Here is a 25912-nt window from a genome sequence, read left to right as displayed (position 1 = left end):
CACACACACACACACACACACACACACACTCACACTCACACACACACTCACACTCACACACACGCTCACACGCACACACTCACTCGCACACTCACTCACACACACTCAAACACACACACACACACACACACACACTCTCACACACACACACACACACACACTCTCACACACACACACACACACACACTCTCACACACACACACACACACACACTCTCACACACACACACACACACACACTCTCACACACACACACACACACACACTCTCACACACACACACACACACACACTCTCACACACACACACACACACACACTCTCACACACACACACACACACACACTCTCACACACACACACACACACACACTCTCACACACACACACACACACACACTCTCACACACACACACACACACACACTCTCACACACACACACACACACACACTCTCACACACACACACACACACACACTCACACACACACACACACACATACGACTGAATGAGATATATATACATACAAACTTCTCCATTTTTCTATATTAAGCTCATTTATTTATTTACCTTATTTATTCATTTTTTTTTTAAAGACATCATTTAAGGAAGGTTTTGTCAGATTTAGCTAACTTCTGTGGATAATTTTGTAAGTATGAACACACTCTCACAATCACACACACACTAAATGAGAACATGAAAACTTTTTATTTTTTCTATATCAAGCTAATCAAAAATAAAAAAACTTTAAAATTTATTTTAAGGTGTCCCTGTTACACATGACATGTTACATACTTACTATTATAATAACAATAAAACATGCAAATAACCCCAACCATATAGTAAGTACATGTAGTTGATTAATATTACTCAGTATTTAAATGTATAATTACACTGTAACAAGGACACCTTAAAATAAAGTGTAACCTAAAAATTATAATAATAATAGTAGTAGTAATAATAATATAATAATGCTTAATTTGATTATTTATTATTATTTTTTTATTAATTTAATGCTCAATTAATATTATTATTAATAATAATAATTTATTATTTACCTTCCTTTAAGGAAGGTTTTGTCTAAATGGCAACACAAAAAAAGTATTATTTTCCTATATCAAGCTAATCGAGAATAAAAATGGTATGTATGTATGTATGTATTTATTCATTATTATTTTACAATTGTGAACATCCTTTAAGGAAGATTTTGTCTAAATTGGAACAAAAAAAACTTCTTATTTTTCTATAAACTTTTCTATAAAACATACATCCAAGTATTTTCAAGAACAATAAAAGCTAATCAAGAACAAAAAATACTTGCATGTATGGTTGTTGTTGTTGTTGTTGTTGTTGTTAGTAGTAGTAGTAGTTAGGGCTATTTATCACCAGCAAAGTCACGATACTTCAGAATTTTGTGAATTTTTTTAATGTAGAACTTTAAAACCTAAATAGTTTTTTCTTGTAAAACATACTCTAATAATGTTTTTATTACAACTTTGAAAAATAATTTTCAAATTTGTATTGCATTTGCATAATTTATTATTATTTAATTCTGATTGTTATAGTCTGAGAGGTGGAGATACATCTGTGATGTAAATTGTCTGATTAAAAAATAACTGATAAATTCGCAGGCATGTTTGTTCCTTCATGGACAAAATTCCGGCTGTTGAAACTGGTTCATTGGAATTAAATATTGAATTGGACTGAAATCAGAATTGTTGTTGGACTCTATTGTTCCACAGGTGCATTGTGGGATCTCGCCAGTGGCTCTGAGCCTGATCACAGATTCCAACAATGCATTTGGAAACAGCCCCAGCTTTTAATCAATAACCAGACACACACACACACACTAGATCCAATTACTGCTGCCATTACAGACAGAGCTGCTGCTTTACAGATCCACTCAACTCACTCACGTCACTACAGATAATTATTCATGCCAGTACTATAACTAAATATGACTTTCTTCTGTGTTTAGTGGAATAGATTTGTATGTGAGGCAGGGTTATTATAGTTAACTAAAACCAAACATAAAGTAAAAAAAAAAAAAACTTAAACTAAATGAAAATGGGAAATGTTGAATTGGCAACTAGCTCAAATATTATAAGTACTAAAATAATTAAAATTGAATAAACTTTAGGCAAGACATTACATGTGAAACACTATTTTTCCATGCCCTGGTCAAGTTTAGATTTTGGGCTATTCATAATGTGTTATTTCAGAATAATGGGGGAAAAAAACATCCAAAATACACTTTTGTGTGTTTATTTTATTGCACTTTTTCTATTTGTATTTCTATGTTTCAATTACAGTACATATTTTGAAAGGCAGTTTTCTCAAAATGAGTTTGTTTCTCCACTTTGGCACATTTTACATTTGTATTTCCAATACTATATGTATCATACATTAATATATTATTAGAAATATGCACATTAGTGCGTTTTTTCCTGCTTGCCTGGTCAAGACTTCTATTTACCCTGCCAGCATTTTCACTAGCTCTATACCAAAAATATGATAAATAGCTATTTTTAGTGTCAGAGCAAAGAATTTATATTTTCAAAGTTCAGCTTTCTTTATTAATAAATCATGTAATGCCATTGCTTTTTGCTGAAAGAAAATACATCATGTGATGTCAAAGAATACTGATTTATTTTAAATTGTCATTTAATCCTGACTTCTGAGATGCACTGTAAAAACATTTTTTGAAGATTTAAATAAAACAAAGAATAATGGAGTGTTTTACAAGAAAATATTATTTCAGACTTTTTTTTACTTCAAAATTTTGTTGAATTCAGTGTTTCTTGCCAGTTCTTTTATAATTATTTGAGAAATTTACTTTCAATTTCTGAGTGAAAAATGTTTCCAAGCCATTTTTTTTTGTCATTTTTGCAATTTTTTTTTTTGTGTGTAACTTGTAACTCTACAAAAATTTCAAAACATCACATAAATCCAAATGTTTGAAGTTTAGTTGTTGTTGTTTAATGTTAAGGTATAAAAACACACACATATACAGATATATTACCTTGTAGAAAGTTTAGGGTTGGTAAGAAAGTTAAAGTTTTTCACATTTTCATTTGAAGTATCTTCTGCTCACCCAAACTGCATTTATTTGATCAAAAATACAGTAAAAACGTGAAAAATCATTACAATCTGAAAGAGCTGTTATCCATGTGAATATATTGTAAAATGCAATTTATTCCTGTGATGCGCAGCTGTATTTTCAGCATCATTACGCCAGTCTTCAGTGTCACATGATCTTCAGAAATCATAATAATATGCTGATTTGCTGCTCATTAAACATTTCTGATTATTATCAGTGTTGAAAACTGCTGCCAAATATGGTAGAAACTGTGATACATTTTATTTTTCAGGATTCTCTGATGAATAGAAAAGCATTTATTTAAAAAACAACAACAACAACTTTTGTACATTTGCATTTAGTCATTTAGCAGAGCTTTTATCCAAAGCGACTTACAAATGAGGACAATAGAAGCAATCAAAAACAACAAAAGAGCAATGATATACAAGTGCTATAACAAGTTTTTTTTTTTTTTTTTTAAGAATAGATTTAGAATAGAGAGTGTACCATTTTTTTTGTACCATTATAAATGTCTTTACAGTCACTTTTGAGCAATTTGATACATCCTTGATGAATAAAAATATTAATTTCTTTTGGGAAAAAAAAATCTTACTGACCCCAATCTCTTAAATACATTGTCCTCATTATGGAAAATATATTCCGTTCATAGATGGCATGTTTGAAATGCTTTATTTATATGTATGTGTCCATGTGATGGGGTCAAGAAAGATATTGATTGAAACTTCATAATTGTTGATGACCTGTGTGTGTGTGTGTGTTGGTGTTGAGTTTTCTGATCAATTTCAAAACTGCTCCATCAGGGGTCATAATAATGACAGATAGCACCGTTGCCATTGGTTCCTTCCTTTGACGACCAACCAATCAGAGCTCGGCTACCACCAACCCACAGACACTAAATACAGATTATAGAGTTTCAGTTTCCGTCTCTTTTCTTATTTTTCCAAATCTGATCTCTGTCTTTGAAACACAAACTCATTTTGGGATCCGTTTTGAGGGCAGGTTACACTCCTCAGGACACACACACACACACACACACACACGCTCACACTCGTGCTGAGATGGGGTTATACTACTCCTAAATCATTAGGGGTCATTGTCAACACCCACACTCGTCTTTCACAGAGGATCTGATGAAGCTCAGCCTTCCTCTTCCTCCTTATTCTCATCCTGTTCTGCACACACACACACACACACACACACACACACACACACGCTCACACTCGTGCTGAGATGGGGTTATACTACTCCTAAATCATTAGGGGTCATTGTCAACACCCACACTCGTCTTTCACAGAGGATCTGATGAAGCTCAGCCTTCCTCTTCCTCCTTATTCTCATCCTGTTCTTTACAGGTCACTGATTTAGTGCTGACTCAACACATTACCACAGGTCATCATCATACAAAAGTAAAACTTTTCTGGACATTTGAGATTTAACCTGTTACCTGGATTGGTGCTTTTGTTAATTTACCTTTTTTTTTTTTTATACCTATCACATATTTTGTAATCATCCTAAATTAGATATCATTTGAAATCATTCGAAAGGTTAAATAACCAAAATTCATTCCATGAAAACTATTTTGAAATCGGACATTGCGCTATCATGAAAATGGTACTTTAAAATCCCTTTAGTAGGCTCCTCCCCCTTGTGGACAGTGTCATGTGTCACATTGACAAAACACATTGTTGGAAAGGGCTGGGTCTCAATGTTTCATGTATGCATGTATGGTGGTTATTTTGTGATATAAGTAATATATTTAGGAATTTGTGACAGAAAAATGCATTAAAAATTCTATAGTGTTTGGGTGTCATCTAAACAAAATCTAATAGGAACCTCAATTTTTGTGATATCAACTTCAAATTTGGAACATGGTTAGACATATGGCTTTGATTTTATATTCCAAAACATTTTGTAAATTATTTATTTTATATAAAATAAAATAAAAATAGTACAGTACATTTTCTTTACAGTAAACGTATTTGTATTCCGATGCATTCATTATTTACAACCATTTTAGTTTGCATAGTGCATTTTCACATCAATGTTCAAAAAGGACAGTTAGGAGGTTATAGGTGATCAGATTATTTTTGCCATCATCTAGCAGTAAAGGTCATTGCACAGCGAGTCCGAAATTTTCTTATGCGTTTTTTCGTATTCGTAAAGGTCCTTGCACACTGAAGGGCATTGTACACTGAGTCCGAAATTTTCGCACGTTAAAAAATAAATACGACTCACGTTGTGTCAATCACGTTTATACACTGCCTCCGAAACTTTCATCCATCATAAAAAAATTCGGATCAGCATCGATTTTCTGCATTTTTCGCATCTGAAGAAAGCATTTTGATAGGATGACGAATACGAAAAAAAGTGGGAGAAAAAATGCATACGAAAATTTTGGACTCAGTGTGCAAGGATCTTCAGTGTGCAATGCCTTAACTTAAAGGGAAATTACTATATTAAGATTTAACTGTTTAAGCACACTATTTCTTGAACAGCACTTTCCTGTAATGAGGTCTGACCTCATGAACTATTAATATCAAAATGAGTAGTTATCCATATTTCATATTGTACATTATAATGTTGGAAGTCTAAATTCACTTTTGCCAACAAAAAACATATTCCTGACCATTTATCAAATAACAAATTATCAATAAAAATATGAAATATTATTTGAAAATTTTGAAATAATTATAAGAATAATAAACTTTATGTAACACCTTTCAGACATAAGATGCAGCAAAGTGCTTACATAATCAAAAATTACATACATAGTACATACCAAGTTCAACATAACATCTAAACCTTAAACATTTTACATTATAAATGTTATAACTTAACAATATAAATTAATATTTTGTAACATTATAAAAGTTATCATAATTGTAATATTATTTAAATTTTGTTTTTATGGTATTTTTGATCAAATAAATGCAAAACATAAAAAAACATACAAAAAGATTACTACTGACCAACTTTTGTATCATTGTATGTAAATCACTAAATATAATGTGTTTATATATATATATATATATATATATATATATATATATATACACTACATATATTTTTTTAATTGCAATTGACTTAAAGGAAGTAGAAATTGGTTTAATTATTTTAATGAGTTAAAGTAATGGAAAAAAATGGTGCCATGACTTATTGATTTTTTCCCCATGACTTATTGACTCATTGCACTGACTGAGATGTGTGTATATATATTTATGGTAAAAATGCATCAGTAATTGGATCTAAGCATTCATGCTTTACTTGTAGGGACCTCAAATCTGTGTGTATATATATATATATATATATACACTATACAAATTAGGTTAATTGCAATTGACTTAAAGGAAGTAGAAATTGGTTTAATTATTTTAATGAGTTAAAGTAATGGAAAAAAATGGTGCCATGACTTATTGATTTTTTCCCCATGACTTATTGACTCATTGCACTGACTGAGATGTGTGTATATATATTTATGGTAAAAATGCATCAGTAATTGGATCTAAGCATTCATGCTTTACTTGTAGGGACCTCAAATCTGTGTGTGTGTGTGTGTGTGTGTGAACTAGCATGCACAAGTACTACTGGCCTACTCAGCGTAGACTATAGATAGACATCCTCTCTTTCTCTTCTGCTGTCTTTCTCTCTCTCTCTCGTTCTCTCAGTGATAAAGTAATCAGTGTTGTGTGATGAAGGTTGAATGATGTATCTGGGTCATAGTGATTGGCCTCTTTACTGGAGACTTCAGAAAGCATCTCTCAGCACATGACAGCTCTGCGTATTCGATATAATATCGGTACCTGAGTCAGCAGCAGTGACAGCTGCTCCATCACAGACCCGCGGGGCGTCTCAATTCACCTTCCCGCGCAAATTAACAGCGTTCATCATAAAAAGCAATCACATGAAGCCAAACCATCCATAAATGTAATTATCCAACTGCATTTGAAAATGCCCTAATTAAACTTTGTCCTAACGATACTGACTCACAAATGTTGTTAATTTAGGTTTGCATTGTAATGATTTATTTGCAACATTAGTTTTGTACTCAACATCTTGCAAGCGTGGTGAAATGACCTTTGTGCAATGTTTTTTCCCATGGAAATCTGTCCAGCGAGAAATACCGTTTTAGGCTTTTTATTCAAAGCTGAGCTGTTTCAGAGACTGTATACATGTTCTACAGTACACTTCAAGTGAAATTGATGAACGAACAAGTGTGACATCATTTCAAACAAAATCAGGCAAAAAAGAAAGAAAAACTGGAAACTTTCCAGAAACATTTCCAGTTAAACACCTTCAGACTCCCATTGGTCTGTAGCGATTATGTAATTAGGTGGGTGTGGCTCTGAGGCTCCGCCTTCTATGACGATGCATTGAGGTTAGATGCATACAAAAACATGAACACACTGGACAGCTGCTTTATAGTAGAAATTAAAGTTGTAATATTAATTGAAAGCAACACTTGCACTGTTTTTTTGTGTTTAATCCTGTTTAAAGCAATCTTATAAGCGCATCCACCTTATTTTGCAACGCAGAAATGGAATGTTCGCAAAGAGAAGCGTTAACGTAAATGGGATGTTCACTGTTTCAAAATATATACTTTTTTCACACTATATTTTTTTTACCCTTAAGCGAAGAACGAAAAATTATTTTCCATTAGTATATCTGGGTCGTGATATGGAAGGTTGTTTCCACCACGAGATAATTTTTTTTTTTCATGCAATTATAAAAAAAAAATTTGAATTGATGATATAAACTCAGAATTTCGAGATATAAACTCAGAATTCGTTTTTTTTCTTGCAATTCCAAATGTACATTTCGCAATTGCAAGTTTAGTCTACATCTCACAATTCTGAATTTATATAGCAATTCTGTTTAATTTTTTTGCCTCTGACACGGAATTAAACAATTTTATAAAAGGTAATTGCGACTTTATATCTCTCAATTCTGACTTTTTCTTGCAATTGTGAGTTTATATCTCACAACTGAGTTTACATCTCACAATTCAGTTTTTATTATTTATTTATTTACTTATTTTTTACCGACACCTAATAAAAAAAGGTCATTTTAAAGGATTAAAAAGATTTTTTGTCACATTTATGACTTTTTCTCGCAATTGCAAATTTACAACTCACAATTCTGTTTTTTTATTAAAAAAAGATAATTGCAACTTTTTGTCTCGCAATTCTGAATTTATATCACAATTCTGAGACCATTCAGAGAAAAGTCAGAATTGCAAGATAAAAATGATCAGCATTGGGAGGGGAAAAAGTCAGAATTACCTTTTATTATTTTTTTCACCTGTGCTTCCATACCTCAAAGATGCGGAGATGCACCATTTAAAAACTCGTATTCACTCTTAAAAATAAAGGTTACTAAAGGGTGTTTTTGCAGTGATACCATAGAGCATAGAAGAACCATTTTTGGTTCCTTTTGAAGAACATTTAAAAAATCTAAAGAACCTTTTCTGCATTTGAAAGGTTCCATGGATGTTCAAAGTTCTTCATAGAACCATTGATGCCAATAAAGAACCTGTATTTTTAATAGTGTTGGTCAACAAAGTTTTGTTTCTGGTTTAAGCTGCCGTTGTGCTCCCGCTGCGACTATTTTTTGGGAAAGCTGTTGCTTTGACCTCTCCCCTCTGTTCCCAGTCGAGTCGCTCTCCTTCTATCCGACCCCACACACACACGCACACACTCTCACACTCTCTCTCTCACACACACACACACACACACACACACGCACACACACTCTCTCACACACACACACACACACACACATTACTCCCCCTCCCTGTCTCTCGTTCCCTCCGCATTATTCTGAGCTTCATCTCCTCGGCTGGAATCACACAAGATGCATCTGTAGATTGAAAATCACTCTATTGGATTTTCTGAGGATTTTCCTTGCACCGGATCTTAGGAAAGATGCTGGAAACGGACTGTGAACGGAGATGGGACGAGAGCTGTTAAATCAACATGTTGAGGAGGACAAACCGGACCTTTAGTGATGAGAAGTTAAGAAGCGGACACCCATCGCCCGTCATTGCAGCTGCGCGTTTCGGAGCTCTTCATGTCGTGAATAACTGACGCTCCGTTAGGACTCTCGTTTTTGGACGGTCTCGGTGTTGTTATGTGCTCTAATTGTGCGGTTATGTAACTCTAAGTGCTTTCCGTGGTAAGAAACACGAGTCTATCGGTATCGCTCATGCTCCGGTGCATGCCTGCTCGAGAGACGCGCGCGCGCTCGCTCCCTCGCGCCGGTGGTCTGCACCGTGAATCTGCACCGAATCTGCACGATCGTCACCGGACCCGCGTCCCTCGCTCTCCCGTGAGATGGCCGCGGCGATCGCCAGCTCGCTCATCCGACAGAAACGGCAGGCGCGCGAGTCAAACAGCGAGCGAGCCGTGTCCGGTAAGCGCCGCTCCAGTCCCTGTAAAGAGCCCTCCGGCCGAAGCTCCCTGTGCAATCGGCACCTGTTCGGACTCTTCGGTAAAGTCCGGTTCTGCAGCGGGAAAAAACGACCCGTGCGCCGGAAACCAGGTCAGTTCATTCCCACCTGTGCGCAGCGCGTGACGATCACCTGTGCGCGCTGACAACCGCGAATGAGAGTTTGCGTCGCTGTTTATGCTACACAAATAGATTTTGCGTGATTGTTTATTGATTAGGCTACTTTGATGACTGCATTAACATTCATAATGCAAAACAGGAAGTTTATGCACGCTAAATGCAAATATGTGACCCTGGACCACAGAACCATTCATAAGGGTCAATTTTTCTAAATTGAGATGTATAGATCATCTGAAAGCTGAATAAATAATCTTTCCATTGATGTATGGTTTGTTAGGATCGGACAATATCTGGCTGATACACAGCTATTTGAAAATCTGGAATCTGAGGGTGCAAAAACATCAAAATATTGAGAAAATCATCTTTAAAGTTGTCCAAATGAAGTTCTTAGCAATGCATATTACTAATCAAAAACTACGTTTTTATATATTTACAGTAGGACATTTACAGAATATCTTAATGGAACATGATATTTACTTAATATACATATTTTTGGCATAAAAGAAAAATTTATAATTTTGACCCATACAATGTATTGTTGGCTATTGCTACAAATATCCCCCAGCGACTTATGATTGGTTTTGTGCTCCAGGGTCACATATATGATTGTTTTATTGATAACTTTGATTGCATTATATTGTTTAACAAGTAGTTTATGTACAATTGATAGATAGATAGATACATTACAATAAATACCTTAAAATATTAAAAGTGTATATACAATATCAGATCAAATTAAAATGTATAATAAAAACAAATGTTAGATGTAAAACATTTGTCTGTTAATATCATTGAATATATGATTTTTTTAAATGATAACTTTCACAATAAACGCTTTAAAATATTAATATAGATTGAAAATATGAATAGTTCTACAATATTAGACATGAATCTAGTTAAATATACAGTAGTCAACATTTGAAGTGGATCAAAAAAGTTCATCAAAGTTGTGCTACAAGAACGGGTATTGTTTTGGTTTTAGGACAACTTTGAAAGGGTTTGATCCACTTCAAATGTTGACTAATATATATATATATATATATATTCGTGCATTAACATTTTAATGCTTAACAGGTAGTGAATGTGCTTCACATACAAATGATAACTACATGCATACAAATATATGTGAACATAATTTAAATATGTATCGAGTTTGAACTTTACATTTGTCATTTCAATAATCATTAAATAATGCCACAGTGTTTGATGTTATTAATAAATGTCATTATAAAGTGTGACCGTGAACTGCAGCATGTTATTTTATTCTGAATGGTTACAGGTGTGTCTTTGCAATTAAACTTCAAATGAATTCAATTCAAGATCATTTTAATAGCGCTTTTCATATATAAGCACTTTTTTTTTTTTACATGTTGCTTTAAAGCAGCTTCACAGAAAATGCTACATTTCAATGTTACAATCAGAAACTATTCTGTTGTAAATTAAACATGCATATTAAAGCTGGCAAACTCTATTCTGTTCAGTTCAGTTTCGGTTTGTTTATGATGTCTATATCATTTTTGACTACTTTTTCTCCTGTCTCTGTTCATGCCGGTCGACTGAGCTCTTCTAAAACGAGAAATATAGTACAAGTGTGTCTGTAATTCAAATTTCATTGGTCTTTTTATAGCGCGTGACCTTTTTTAATACTAAATATTGGGTCGAAACGCTTGAAAACATGCTGGGAGTGAGACAGTGTCACAGATGTCAGGGCAGAAGGGGAGCCGGTTTACTAACATAATTAGCAAGGTACTGAAACAATTAACACATTTTAATTGGTTAGCAGCACTTGCGATTTCGGTAACATGACAGGTTCCTTTTTTAAGTCATTCATTTTGAACAATACTAAGCATTATATGTCAGTTCAGCATGCATTATGATGCATCCGTCCCATTCAAAACCTGCGCTTGTTTGCGTGCATGATTGGTTTAGAGTAGTTTATTTAAAGGTTTTAAGAAGGGTTTTGCATTTTAAGTTTCATAAAAACATGTTGTTTTGTCTAGCTCTTCATTATCGGATCAGAAGAACCTGTAATGTAACATCTGAGACTTTATAATGTCCAAAGAGCCATGTAGCTCAACTCAAACCTGCTACAAAGAAGCAGTTTCTGAGAGTGCTGATGGTGTGCAGGTTTTGCGGTTGTGTTTTTGTGACGTGTTTGTGCCGTGTGTTTCAGAGCCTCAGTTGAAGGGGATAGTGACCAGGCTCTTCAGCGAGCAGGGCTTCTACTTGCAGATGCAGCCAGACGGAACCGTCAGCGGGTCCAAAGACGAAAACAGTGACAACAGTGAGTCTCTCTGTCTGTTCCCTCTGTGTCAGAAATTGATACACTCTGAAATCCAAAAAGGAAATAAAAGATGATTTAGATTTGAAGGGTGTTGTTGCAGATCTTAATGTTCCCTTCACTTTTGCATATATATACAGTATGTGACCCTGGAGCACAAAACCAGTCATAAGGGCCAATTTTTCGAAATTGAGATTTATACATCATCTGAAAGCTGAATAAATATGCTCTCCATTGATGTATGGTTTGTTAGGATGGGACAATATTTGGCTGAGATACAACTATATGAAAATCTGGAATCTGAGGGTGGGAAAAAATCTAAATATTGAGAAAATCACTTTTAAAGTTGTCCAAATGAAGTTCTTAGCAATGCATATTACTAATCAAAAATGAAGTTTTAATATATTTACAGTAGGAAATTTACAAAATATCTTCATGGAACATGATCTTTACTTAATATCCTAATGATTTTTGGCATAAAAGAAAAATCAATCATCAATCAGCCATACAATGTATTGTTGGCTATTGCTACAAAGTGTTGTCACGGTTCTCAGTACCAATTTCGGTACCAAAGCAAAACACAAAAACATACTAATTAAAAAAACACATTATTTTTATTAATAAAGTCAAACAAAAATAAAATGTACAAAAATCAGTGCCATTCTTTATACTTATTTAAAATCGTTTCAAGTTTTTCCGCAAGTAATAAAAGTATGAAAAAAAAGTAAACAAGTTTCACCCAAAAGTTTTTGTCATATTTCTGCTGCCGCTGAAAAACATCTGTAAACTGTTGTCTGTTTTAGGGTTTGCTGGTGTGTTTCAGGATCTTCCTCAGTCTGCAGCTGTAAAAGAACAATATAATATACTTAAGTAAAGCAATGGGCTGAGTCTGACCAAATGCAACATTAGACCAATGACAACAGCTAAAATATAACTTTTCAGTAAATAACAAACCTCAGCTTTTATAATAAATTTAGATAAGATTACATATATTTTAAGTCAAGTCTATATCAAATAGATGAAAACTGTAGTATTAAAAACACTTTACAGTAAGATTCCATTAGTTAGATAACATAACCTATCAATAAACAATAGTTATAGAGCAATTATTGTTCTTGGGCTTAATTTAAAAATGTACTAATACATAAAATCAGTTCAATCTGTTAAAATTATTTAATGCACAATGAACAAACATGAATGATCAAGTGTTTGTATTAAATAACATTCAAAAACATTAATGTTGTAAAAATATATTGTTCACTCACTGTAAGTTGATGTTAGATGGTCTATACAGGAGATAAAATTTGACTGTACTTTCATTTAATCCAAACTGTGTACATATTTAGTTATCTATAGCTGCTAGAGTTATCCAGCCAAGAATAACAACTAACCAACTAACTTAACTAAAAAAAAAAAAGCCCAGAACTGCTTTTCTGACGGACTGATATGACATAAACAATGTTAACCATTTGTACATTCTCTAACACGCATATTTTAGATTCACAATTCATTTAAAAGCCTCTGGTGTGTAAAAACAGTAAATACCACCATGTCCTCCTGCTTTTTACCCCAATAAAAATTATAGGAGCATTAAATAGTTAATAAATAAACTTCATTCTAATGATCATTATATTAGCGTTAGCCGCGCTTATGCTAACGATTAACTATGCTAATAACGGCGATGTTTATTTCAATCCGACATTCAAATTAAAATATAGAATAATATTCATAACAGAAGTTATTTATTTATTTAAAAATTAAATTGAAACGTAGCTGTTTGAACTCTTTCATTTGATCCGGGTGTAGGTCTTTAAAGTATTTTGTTAGTTTGATGAGTTTCCTCCTTTTGAGGTCGCTACGTCTTTTTTTTTACTTAAGAAAACCTGGTACCGTAACGTTTTCATTTTTTAAGTACCGACTTGGTACCGAAGTACCGGGTCTTTTGACAACACTATATGTGTATATATATATATATATATATATATACAGGTGCATCTCAAAAAATTGGAATATCATGGAAAAGTTCTTTTATTTTTTGTAATTTAATTAAAAAAAGCTTACTTATATTCTAGAGTCATTGCATACAAACTGAAATATTTCTAGAGTTTTTTTGTTTTAATTCCGTAAGGGTAAGACTTACAGCTTAGTAAATTTAAAAATTCAGTATCTCAAAAAATTTGAATATTCCATTTTGAGCTTGATTAGTTTGATTACCTCCTGTGCTAGTTTAGAACATGCAGCCACAATTATGAGGAAGTATATATATATATATATATATATATATATATATATACAGGTGCATCTCAAAAAATTGGAATATCATGGAAAAGTTCTTTTATTTTTTGTAATTTAATTAAAAAAAGCTTACTTATATTCTAGAGTCATTGCATACAAACTGAAATATTTCTAGAGTTTTTTTGTTTTAATTCCGTAAGGGTAAGACTTACAGCTTAGTAAATTTAAAAATTCAGTATCTCAAAAAATTTGAATATTCCATTTTGAGCTTGATTAGTTTGATTACCTCCTGTGCTAGTTTAGAACATGCAGCCACAATTATGAGGAAGACTACTGACTTGACAGTTGTCCAGAAGACGACCATCGACACCCTCCACAAGGAGTGTGAGCCACAGAAGGTCATCGCTGAAAGGGCTGAATCTAAATACATTTATAGAAAGTTAACTGGAAGGAAGAAGTGTGGTAGGAAAAGCACAAGCAACAGGGATGACCGCAGCCTTGGGAAGATTGTCAGGAAAAGCCGATTCAAGAACTCGGGAGAGCTTCACAAGGAGTGGACTGAAGCCGGAGTCAGCGCATTAAGAGTCACCACACACAGATATCTTCAGGAAATGGGCTACAGCTGTCACATTCCTAGAACCAAGCTGCTCCTGAACCAGAAACAACGTCAGAAGTGTCTCACCTGGGGCTAAGGAGAAAAAGAACTGGACTGTTGCTCAGTGCTCCAAAGTCCTCTTTTCAGATAAAAGTGAATTTAGCATTTAATTTGGAAATCAAGGTCTGGAGGAAGACTGGAGAGGCACAGAATCCAAGCTGCTTGGAGTCCAGTGTGAAGTTTCTGAAGTCAGTGATGATTTGGGGTGCTGTGACGTCTGCTGGTGTTGGTCCATTGTGTTTTATCAAGTCCAAAATCAATGCAGTCGTCTACCAGAAGATTTTTAGAGTACTTCATGCTTCCTTTTGCTGATAAGCTTTTTGGAGATGCTGATTTCATTTTGCAGCAGGACTTGGCACCTGCCCACAGTGCCAAAACCACTTCCAAGTGCTTTGCTGACCATGATATTACTGTGCTTGTTTGGCCAGCCAACATGCCTGACCTGTACCCCATAGAGAATCTATGGGGTACTGTCAAGAGGAAGATAAGTAACATCGGACCAAACAATACAGACGAGCTGAAGGCCGCTATCAAAGCAAGCTGGGCTTCACTAACGCCTCAGCAGCGCCACAGGCTGATCTCCATGCCACGCTGCATTGAAGCAGTAATTCATGCTAAAGGAGTCCCAACCAAGTATTGAGTGCATAATTAAATCTACTTTGGAGATCTTGAACATTTCTGTTTTGTAAACCTTTTTTGATTGATCTTTGAGAAAATATTCACACTTTTTGAGATACTGAATTTTTTTATTTCCTAAGCTATAAGTCGTAACCATCAGAATAAAAAAATGTAAAAAAAAAACTCTTGAAATATTTCAGTTTGTGTGCAATGACTCTAGAATATAAGAAAGTTTGCTTTTTTAAAATTAAATTACAAAAAATAAAGAACTTTTCCATGTATATATAAATATATATAACATTACCATTCAAAACTTTGGAGTCAGTGCATTTTTTATATTCAGCAAGGTTGCATTAAAATGATCAAAAGTGCCAGTAAATACATTTATAATGTAACAAAAGATTTCTATTTCAAATAAATGTTGTTCTTTTGAACTTTCTATTCATCAAAAAATCCTGAGAAATAAAATCTGTCACAGTTTTCACAAAAATATTGAGCAGCACAAATGTTTTCAACATTGATAATAATCAGAAATGTTTCTTGAGCAGCAGATCAGCATATTATACTGATTTCTGAAGATCATGTGACACTGACGACTGGAGTAATGATGCTGAAAATACAGATTTACATTACAGGAATAAATTACAGTTTAAAATATATTCAAATAGGGAACATTTATTTGAAATATTAATAATATTTCACAATATTGCTGTTTTTACTGTTTTTTTAAACAAATAAATGCAGTCTTGATGAGCAGAAGAGCATTTGAACATTTTACTGACTCCAAACTTTTTATATATTTTTAAATATACATTTATTGATAACATTTTGAATATATTTATATATCATTTTATTATTATCATGTTTTTATACATTAAGAAAAATTGAGGCCAGATGCATTGCAATAATAAGAATTTGAGGGGAAAATGTGTTTTTCACCATGCAAAACATCTCACTGCTCCTAGGGTAGACATCATTTCTCATTTTAATTATTTAAACAAAAAGATTCTCAAAATGAATCATTTCTTTCTTTGATTTTGGGGTGACTTGAATGTTTTCTTGATATAGCTGAGAACCCTCATCACGTGTGTGTGTGTGTGTGTGTGAGAGAGATCTCGCCTGATCTCACAGTTTGTGTGTATTTCTCAGATCTGCATATGCATTAGTGAGTGTGGACGCACACACACACATTTCTGAGCTCATCTCGAGAGGGATGTTTTACTGCTAAAGCTCAGGATTTTGGAGCGTTCCATCTCTCTTGCAGCTCCTGCATTCTCTCAGTGGTTTAAAGGTGCCCACTCATGTCTTGAATCTTCTGTGAGATGCTTTTGAATCACACAGCCTTCCTCCTTATCTGCTAAACTCACATTAGCGAGTCCAACAGGCTTAGACTGCGAGCCTTTGTGTGACACATGTGAGACACACATTACTGTTCAGCTCTCGAGTCTTACGACAGATTCAGTGTTAAAGTCAACATGAAATGCACTTCGCAACCCATTTGACTACGATAATATGAGTGAAACAGGCGATGTCAGCTGAAAAAAGCAACGTTTTCATTTCAGTTTGATGAAAGATTATGAACACATAAACACTTTTTCATGCACTGTAACATGCAATCCTTTTCAACAAGACCAAGAGTGTGCATTAAGAAAGTAAATAGCATCAGTTTTGGCATGTTGTGTTTCAGGACAGATTTTTGTAGTTTCGTTTTGTTTCAAGTCATTGGGAATTCTCATATAACATGATCTCATTTATCCGACAGCTGTGGGCAAACATGTTTTCATCTAAAGTGAGAATATTGATCAGCTGGAGAGTTGAAACACAATACAGACAGAATTTGGTCGGCTTCCAGCAAAATGAAGAACAGCTGATGAACAAGCTGAAGCTGAAGCAGAAACAGAATTGCATGAATTCTTGTTCAGCGTGTTATGTTGTACAGTAACAAACTTCAGTACTCAAGGGGGCAAAAAAGTTTCCTGCATAAAGAAGTTTCCTGTCTGTCACTTTATACCTCTGATCAAAAAAGAAAAAAGAAGTCCCTTCTGCTCACCAAGGCTGCATTTATTTGATCGAAAACACAGTAAAAACAGTGAAATATTATTACAATTTTAAATATATTATAAATTGTTATTGATCCTTCAGAAATCATTCTAATATGCTGATTTGCTGCTCAAGAAACATTTCTGATTATTATCAATGTTGAAAACAGTTGTGCTGCCCAATATTTTTGTGGAAACCATAATACATTTAATTTTTCATGATTCTTTGATGAATAGAAAGTTCAAAAGAACAGCATTTATTTGAAATAGAAATCTTTTATGAATCTTATAAATGTCTTTACTGTCACGTTTAAACAATTTAATGCATCCTTGCTGAATAAAAGGTTTTAATTTCTTTCAAAAAATTGAATGGCAGTATTTCACAAAGTATCGCAGTGTTTTCACTGAAATATTCAGCTGTTTTCAACATTGATAATCAGAAATGTTTCTTGAGCAGATTTGATTTCTGAAGGATCATGTGACACTGAAGATTGGAGTAATGATGCTGAAAATTCAGCTTTGATCACAGAAATAAATGAAATTTTTAACAGATATTCACATGTTGTGTTGTGAATTGCATTTCAGCGCATGAATTGCGTTTATGTTCATATGTTGCGTAGACTAGAGTGTGTTCCTCATCACATGAATACTGCTGTAAACATGAATTCTCTCTCATATTCCGCTCTCTATCCCACACGAACACTCATCCCTTGTTCTGGTTCTCTGATCTCTCCTCCCCCTCCATCCCTCCGTTATCCTGCTGCACTCCTCCGCTGCTCCTGTTTTTTCTCTCCTCTGGGTTTTTTCCCTCCTGTCGATTTTTTCAGAGTGGAACTGAATCAGCAGCAGCGTTACGAGTGTTTGAAACCATCCTCTGAAACTCAGTGGATTTATTTCTCTCTTTTTCATTCCATCCCTTTTTGTTTTTCCTTTGAATATTCTTTTGTTTCATGTGAAACATCTGTCCTTTGAGAAGCAACAGACCCTGAGAAATTGTCTATCTATCTATCCATCTATCTATCCATCCATCCATCCATCGTTCTATCGTTCTGTCTATCCATTCATCCATCCATCCATCCATCCATCCATCCATCCATCCATCCATCCATCCATCCATCCATCCATCCATCCATCCATCCATCCATCCATCCATCCATCCATCCATCCATCCATCCATCCATCCATCCCTTTTTCCTTTGAATATTCTTTTGTTTCATGTGAAACATCTGTCCTTTGAGAAGCAACAGACCCTGAGAAATTGTCTATCTATCTATCCATCTATCTATCTATCCATCCATCCATCCATCCATCCATCCATCGTTCTATTGTTCTGTCTATCCATTCATCCATCCATCCATCCATCCATCCATCTATCGTTCTGTCCATCCATCCATCTATCGTTCTGTCTCCATCCATCCATCCATCGTTCTATCATTCTGTCTATCCATCCATCCATCCATCTATCTATCCATCTATCCATCCATCCATCTATCTATCGTTCTGTCCATCCATCCATCCATCTATCTATCCATCTATCCATCCATCCATCTATCTATCAAGTTGTTCCACAGAATTGTGCAGATTTTATGTCAACATCAGCACAACATAAGGGGGAAACCAGTGAGTTTGTTCATAATAAATTGTGCTTAATTGTAAAGTTAGAAATGCAAACTAACCCAAAATTCAGACTGATTCATTTTACAAACGTCTGCACATTTTCTGTTAATTTATTAAACATTTTAAGTAAATTAGAGTATTGTGCTCTCAGCTCCATTTCAGTTTTTACCATTTTAAATTCATTTTAAAGAATTTTGCAGATTTTATATCAGCATCAGCACAAAATATTGGAAAAACAATCATATGTAAGTGTGATTTCAAGTTTGTTCATAATAAATCATACTTAATTTTTGAATTGGAAATGCAAACTGACACAAAACCCAGACAGATTCATAATTCAAATAGCTGTTATTTTGCAAAGTCGTGCACATTTTCTCTTTGTTTATTAAATATTTCAGCTAATGTGATGTTTTCAGCAATTAAACTCTTGTAGGCTCAGCTTCATTTACCATATTTTTACCATATTTAAATTTGTTCCACAGAATTTTGCAGATTTTATCTCAACATCAGCACAAAATATGGCAAAAAACAATGATACACAAGTGCATTTTCAAGTCTGTTCATAATTGTAATAAGTTGTGCTTACTTGTTGAATTGGAAATGTGAATTGACACAAAACCCAGACAGATTCAAAAATCAAATGGCTGTCATTTTACAAAGTTCTGCACATTTTCATGTTGATTTATTAAATATTTCATGTGAGATCACATTAAAAACATGGAAAATGGACAAATATCTGTAAATAAACAAAGTTTTAAAACAGAACCATAGATTGCTGCAGCCACGGCGTAAAACCCCAAAGACTAATTGGTTATGGGTTTTCTTTAGATTTTCCTATGGGTTTTTTATAATAGAGTTTTTCAATTCATTTGTAAAATAAGGCCTCTGATTAACATAACTTGATGATACTTGGACATTTTGATGTATAATGTAAACTGCACACACTTGAATTTCTAATCACAATTACAGATGCCACAATTACGGAATTGTTTAAAGCGGCAATTAATCGTTCAAAGTCCACTTAAATTATTCTGCATGCTTAAGATGTTTTTTTTTTCTCTACAGGTTATCTTAAAGGTTTTTCCACTGTTTTGATTGTAGTTTTAGTATAACATTATAATAACATTCATATTTTTACTTTTTTTATTTAAAGAAGAAACCAATCCAATGTATAGCTGACATTTGAGGCTTAATATTATAGAAAAGCAATAGAAGCTTTTCAGTTTGTTATTATTATTTTCATCTAAAAATATGGCATGCAGTTGCTTCAATGTTATAAACATCATTCAATGAAAATTGTGATCATCATCGTAATTAAATAAATCACAATTACAATTTCAAGAGAATAATCAACAATTATGATTTTTGTCATAATCTCGCAGCCCTAATATGACATATAATGCCCAATATCAAGAGTGATATTGCCATATATGTTACCAAAATATAATTTTCACATACGCACATTCTCTGGGTAGATATAAGTTTATGACACATATAAAACCCTTAGCGTAAGATTTGTGTATGTTAATACTATCTATACGATGATTTTTTTTATATATTATATGCAGCAACCATATATGTCAACAATATATTTTATTTATAAATGCAACTTTAACAACAACATGCCGTTTATACAAAAATCTGAACATTTCTAAAGGCATGTCTATCTTTTTTTATTTACTTCTTCATTATTAACATTTATTGATGGGTTTTAGGGTAAATGTACATGTACATGACATATAATGTCCAAAAATGTATTACACTTACATAAACATACATATTTTTGTTCCAATTTTTTACAGCTTTTATATTTGTTTTCACTTAAAATGACTATATACAGTGGAATATATGTACATATATTACATATGTTTGTATATATTAATACATATGTGTAAATTATGCTGCATAGCAAAATGTCTAAGTATCTTGAATTTTATATTTAGCAAAAACCTTGTTTTAATCAAGCTCTCTATTACAATGAAAAAATAATAAAATATTTCAGAATTTAGTGATTTATCAAATATGTGATTTTCTTGCTTCCAATGAAATATAAGACGCACGTTCTCAAATTAGATGCATTTTTCAGTTTAAAATCTCACTCATATTATGCTGATAATATAATTTGTAGTGAAAAAGATTTATTAAATTTCCAATGCAAAATATAAACATTTTCCCTGGTGCTCTCAGGTTTTTATACCCCACTGTGTGTAATATATACAAAACATTAATTGTGTCAAATGTTTGTGTGTGTGTGTGTGTGTGTGCGTGCGTGCGTGTGTTCACCTGAGGTGGTTTCTGCTCCGGTTGACGGCCGTCTCCACCCTCCCCACCTGTGCATTTAAAAGACTTTATAAAGAAACTGGGACAAAGACTCTATAAACACACACACACACACACACACCTGAGAGCTGTAATTGTGTTTTAACATCTCTCTCGATCTCTCTCTGTTTCTGTCTGTCTGTAGGATACATTCACAGCGGAGTGTAAGTTTAAGGAGAGTGTTTTTGAGAATTATTATGTGATCTACTCATCCACGGTGTATCGCCAGCATGAGAGCGGACGCGCCTGGTTCCTCGGACTCAATAAAGAAGGAATCATCATGAAGGGAAACCGGGTCAAGAAAACTAAACCATGCTCACACTTCGTGCCCAGACCCATTGAAGGTGAGGACACACACACACACATACATATACACATATACACATACACACATGCATAAGTAGGGCTGGGTAATGCATGAAATATTTACAGTTTATTCATTTTTATTTTACTAAATATTTTAAGAGTAGATGTGTGTCATGACTTGCTCAATTTAAACGTTTGAAATGTTTGAATAATTTACATAAAATAGTTCTTTCAATCTGTTTGTTTTAATGAATCAGTTCAAAATTCAAACTGAATTCTTTGGTCATTACTCAGAAATGTTCTTTGTTTGGCATTTTTAAAATTGCTTTTATTGAAATATTAAGGCCATGTAGATTAAAATGGTTACCTATAAATAAAGCTGAAATAATATAAAAATTCTTCCTTGTGTTATTTGAGTGAAATAAAGTAGAAATCATAAATTGATTATTTTAACTAGATTTTTACTCAAATCTATTTCACATCATTGGCTATTTGCTTGAAATATAATATATACAGAGAGAGAGAGAAAATGTCAATATTTGCCAGTCTTTTTTTTTAAATAATATTCTATATAATTTATATATGTGTGCATGCGCGTAGGTAGAATTTTATAGAAAACACATATTAAAATACATGAAATAAAATTGAATATTTAATATATTATATTAAATAATATATTAATAAAATGTATTAAATGTTATTTCAACTACATCACCCAGAACTACACACAAATACATATGCATATGATCAATTCTTTTAACATATTGTGTATACACACACACACACACACACACACACACACGTTTGTTAAACCTACCCCTGGGGACTTTCTACAGACTTTTATTACTTTTATACTGACCAAACGATATTTTCTATCCCCTAACCCTAAACCTACCCCTTACAGAAAACCTGTTTGCATTGTTACACTTTCAGATAAAAGTCATTTACTATTTTTAATCATTTTTTCCCAATGTGAAATATTTCAGGTTTTCTATCCTTGACAAGTGCACGCGCGCACACACACACACGCACACACACACACACACACACAGACACACATGAATTAGAAAATAATGCAAAATTGTAGCTTTTTTTCTCAGAGTTGTTTGACCAGCACTGTATTAATGCATGACTAATTTCAAAACCCCTGCTGTTTTAATAATGTTGTTTTGTATGTATTTGTCTCTGTGTCTCAGTGTGTATGTATAAGGAGCCGTCGCTGCATGATATTGACGAGAAGCAGCGGTCCAGGAAAAACTCAGGAACTCCCACTATGGGCACCAGGAAAGAGTTGAACCAGGACTCTACCGATCATGAAGGCTCATAGCCACACACACACACACACACACACACACACACTGACCTGTAAATGTACACGCGCACATACACACACTCTCTCACACACACACACACACACACACATACACATCCGGTGACCCCTGGAGCTGAATGCTTTCTTACACCCGAACAAACAACAGCAACTTCAGCATCGACAAACATCAACTGAAACAAAAATTAACAAAGTAACATGAAAAAAAAAGTATTTAAAAAAGCTGAATTCTTGCCTGTGAAAATATTTTAGGAGTCTCTGAAAATCACTACATGATTTTACATTTTATGCAAAGTCTGGCAAGAGTCTGTTGGCGTCACATGCTCGTGGAGACGCGTGAGGGTGTTTTCTTTCGGGAGTCTGAGCTTTAAAGCCATGTTCGATGATCACACGTTGATTTATGAATGCCAAAAGCACTTTCGCTCACCGCTATACGTCTCTCACCTCATTAATCTTGAATGTTCTCATCGATTGTGTCCTCCAATCATTGCTTTGTTTTTTTATTCTGGGTGGGAGGGGGAGGGGCTTGTGAATACTGCTCTGTGATTGGCTGGAGGGTTCAGGAATTGCTCTGCTGATAGGCTCTGACTGAAACGGAAGCAGATCTGCTTCATCTCATTCCACTGTATGAATTGTCATACAGTCTCCACTTCTGTAGCATTTTTCTTTAAATCCCCTCTTATAATGTTACTCGACATTCAACAATGTCATTTTCCGCCGTCTCTGAAATAGGCTTGCTACTGTACCTTTAAGACTTGTATATGTAAATGAACTGTTATGATTGGAGAGCATCAGCATACTGGTGCCGTTTATTGGGGCGGGCCGCTGAATAGGTGTTGATGTGTAAATGTGGGCGGTGATATGTTAATGAGCTTATGGTTATGATGTCATAATCATGACGATTTCTGAGCCAATAATGGCGTGGCGAATGTTACAAACATCCAGATCGAACTCTTTTATTTGAAAACTTTTTCCCGTGGTGTTTTGAATGTGCTCAAAATCAAGCGGATGGACAGTGATGTCTCAATCTGAGATTTTGCATTCAGTAAACGGAAGCGTCTGCTCTCATTTCACCATACGCCTGTTTTAAACCGTTCTCTCTGAGAGATCGGGTTTTTTTATCCTGCCAAAAGCACAGACTGCCCTCGGAGTAACTAAACTGGACTAAACCACTTAAAACCAGAGAATATACTGCCCCGGCTTTCTTTCGCTCAGTGTTTTTTTTATTCACTCCTTGTTAAAACGCAGGCTGTGTTCAGAATGGAGTCCTAGCCTACTGCTTACTGCACAGTATATATTCAATACTGCCTAATAGTTTTTTTAAAAATAGTAGGTGAAACGCTTGCAATGATAAATGCTCCAAACAGTAGTGTACTAAATTTTTTTTCTCACTATGTTGCATGTCTATTTCAGCAGATGTCTGAAATAAATACGGTTGTTTTGCATGTTTAATCCAATTTTGTGTAAGACATCCTTTAAAATAATGAGGAAAAAGTGTAGTTTTTCGCACTGTAAATAGAAGGTTGAATGCATTGCATTGTGGGATTGTGTTCTACTTGAACTTTGCAAGATTGGCACTGTTATTGAACTAGATTGAATTAGCATCACTAAATAATGACACTGTTGTCTACTGAAATTTATCCTGCCAAAAGCACAGACTGCCCTCGGAGTAACTAAACTGGACTAAACCACTTAAAACCAGAGAATATACTGCCCCGGCTTTCTTTCTCTCAGTGTTTTTTTTATTCACTCCTTGTTAAAACGCAGGCTGTGTTCAGAATGGAGTCCTAGCCTACTGCTTACTGCACAGTATATATTCAATACTGCCTAATAGTTTTTTTAAAAATAGTAGGTGAAACGCTTGCAATGATAAATGCTCCAAACAGTAGTGTACTAAATTTTTTTTCTCACTATGTTGCATGTCTATTTCAGCAGATGTCTGAAATAAATACGGTTGTTTTGCATGTTTAATCCAATTTTGTGTAAGACATCCTTTAAAATAATGAGGAAAAAGTGTAGTTTTTCGCACTGTAAATAGAAGGTTGAATGCATTGCATTGTGGGATTGTGTTCTACTTGAACTTTGCAAGATTGGCACTGTTATTGAACTAGATTGAATTAGCATCACTAAATAATGACACTGTTGTCTACTGAAATTTGTTTCATAATTGATGCATTTTGCAACATTAAAGTTCCTTGCACACCTAGTCTGAAATATTTGCTTTCGTTTTTTCCGTATTCGTCATCCTATCCTATCAAAATGCTTGCTATGGATGCGAAAATACAGAAAATCGATCCTGATCCGAATTTTTTTATAATGTACTTGAGAGGTGAGGAGCTCCGGTTCGAACGTGAGGTCGTATTTAATTTTTAACAGGCGAAAATTTTGGACAAGAATTTCAGACTCAATGTGCAAAGACCTTAACACTGTTATTTTCTTGTTTATTACTGTGAAGCGATCTGTATTGTATAAAGCGCTGTATAAATAAGCTGCTCAGCTTTAGGAAAATGCCTTAGCTCCTGCCATGCATAAGAACATTTGCATACTGTGCACAGTATGCATACTATATACTGCAGAAATAGTGAGGTTAGTATGCTGGGATGACATTCTGGACACAGCCAAGTTCCCTGATATAGCTCAGTATATTTCTGATTGGTTACTGGAGTCCAGGTTCCTTCCCCTTTAAATGTGATCGACCTGTTCATTGGTCAGATCCATCAACGTAAAGGCCAATCAGCTGTCGGCTGGGTTTATGAGAAGTCTTCCATTAGTGGAGCTGCACCAGCATCAACGAGGAGGGTCAAAGGTCAGGGTCCCGCTAGCGATACGAGAGAGAAAACAAAAGGTCACGAG

At 34.3% G+C, this 25912-nt stretch overlaps 1 protein-coding gene across 1 annotated transcript; it reads left to right on the top strand.

Moving 5' to 3' along the window:
* Positions 1–8842: 8842 nt before the first annotated feature.
* LOC107600804 (fibroblast growth factor 12-like) lies at positions 8843–24276 on the top strand. The gene is made up of 6 exons (XM_016292771.1): positions 8843–9632; positions 11833–11943; positions 14479–14841; positions 15286–15434; positions 21569–21767; positions 22926–24276. The coding sequence occupies exons 1-6, from the start codon at positions 9425–9427 to the stop codon at positions 23054–23056; spliced, it is 1161 nt and encodes a 386-aa protein (XP_016148257.1). The 5' UTR covers positions 8843–9424; the 3' UTR covers positions 23057–24276.
* The last annotated feature ends 1636 nt before the right edge of the window (positions 24277–25912 follow it).

This window comes from Sinocyclocheilus grahami, unplaced genomic scaffold, assembly GCF_001515645.1.
Source record: "Sinocyclocheilus grahami isolate Dianchi unplaced genomic scaffold, SAMN03320097.WGS_v1.1 scaffold292.1, whole genome shotgun sequence".
In the NCBI taxonomy this organism is placed as follows: domain Eukaryota; kingdom Metazoa; phylum Chordata; class Actinopteri; order Cypriniformes; family Cyprinidae; genus Sinocyclocheilus; species Sinocyclocheilus grahami.
Note: the sequence above shows the minus strand (reverse complement) of the source record. Positions and strands in the feature narration are given on the sequence as shown.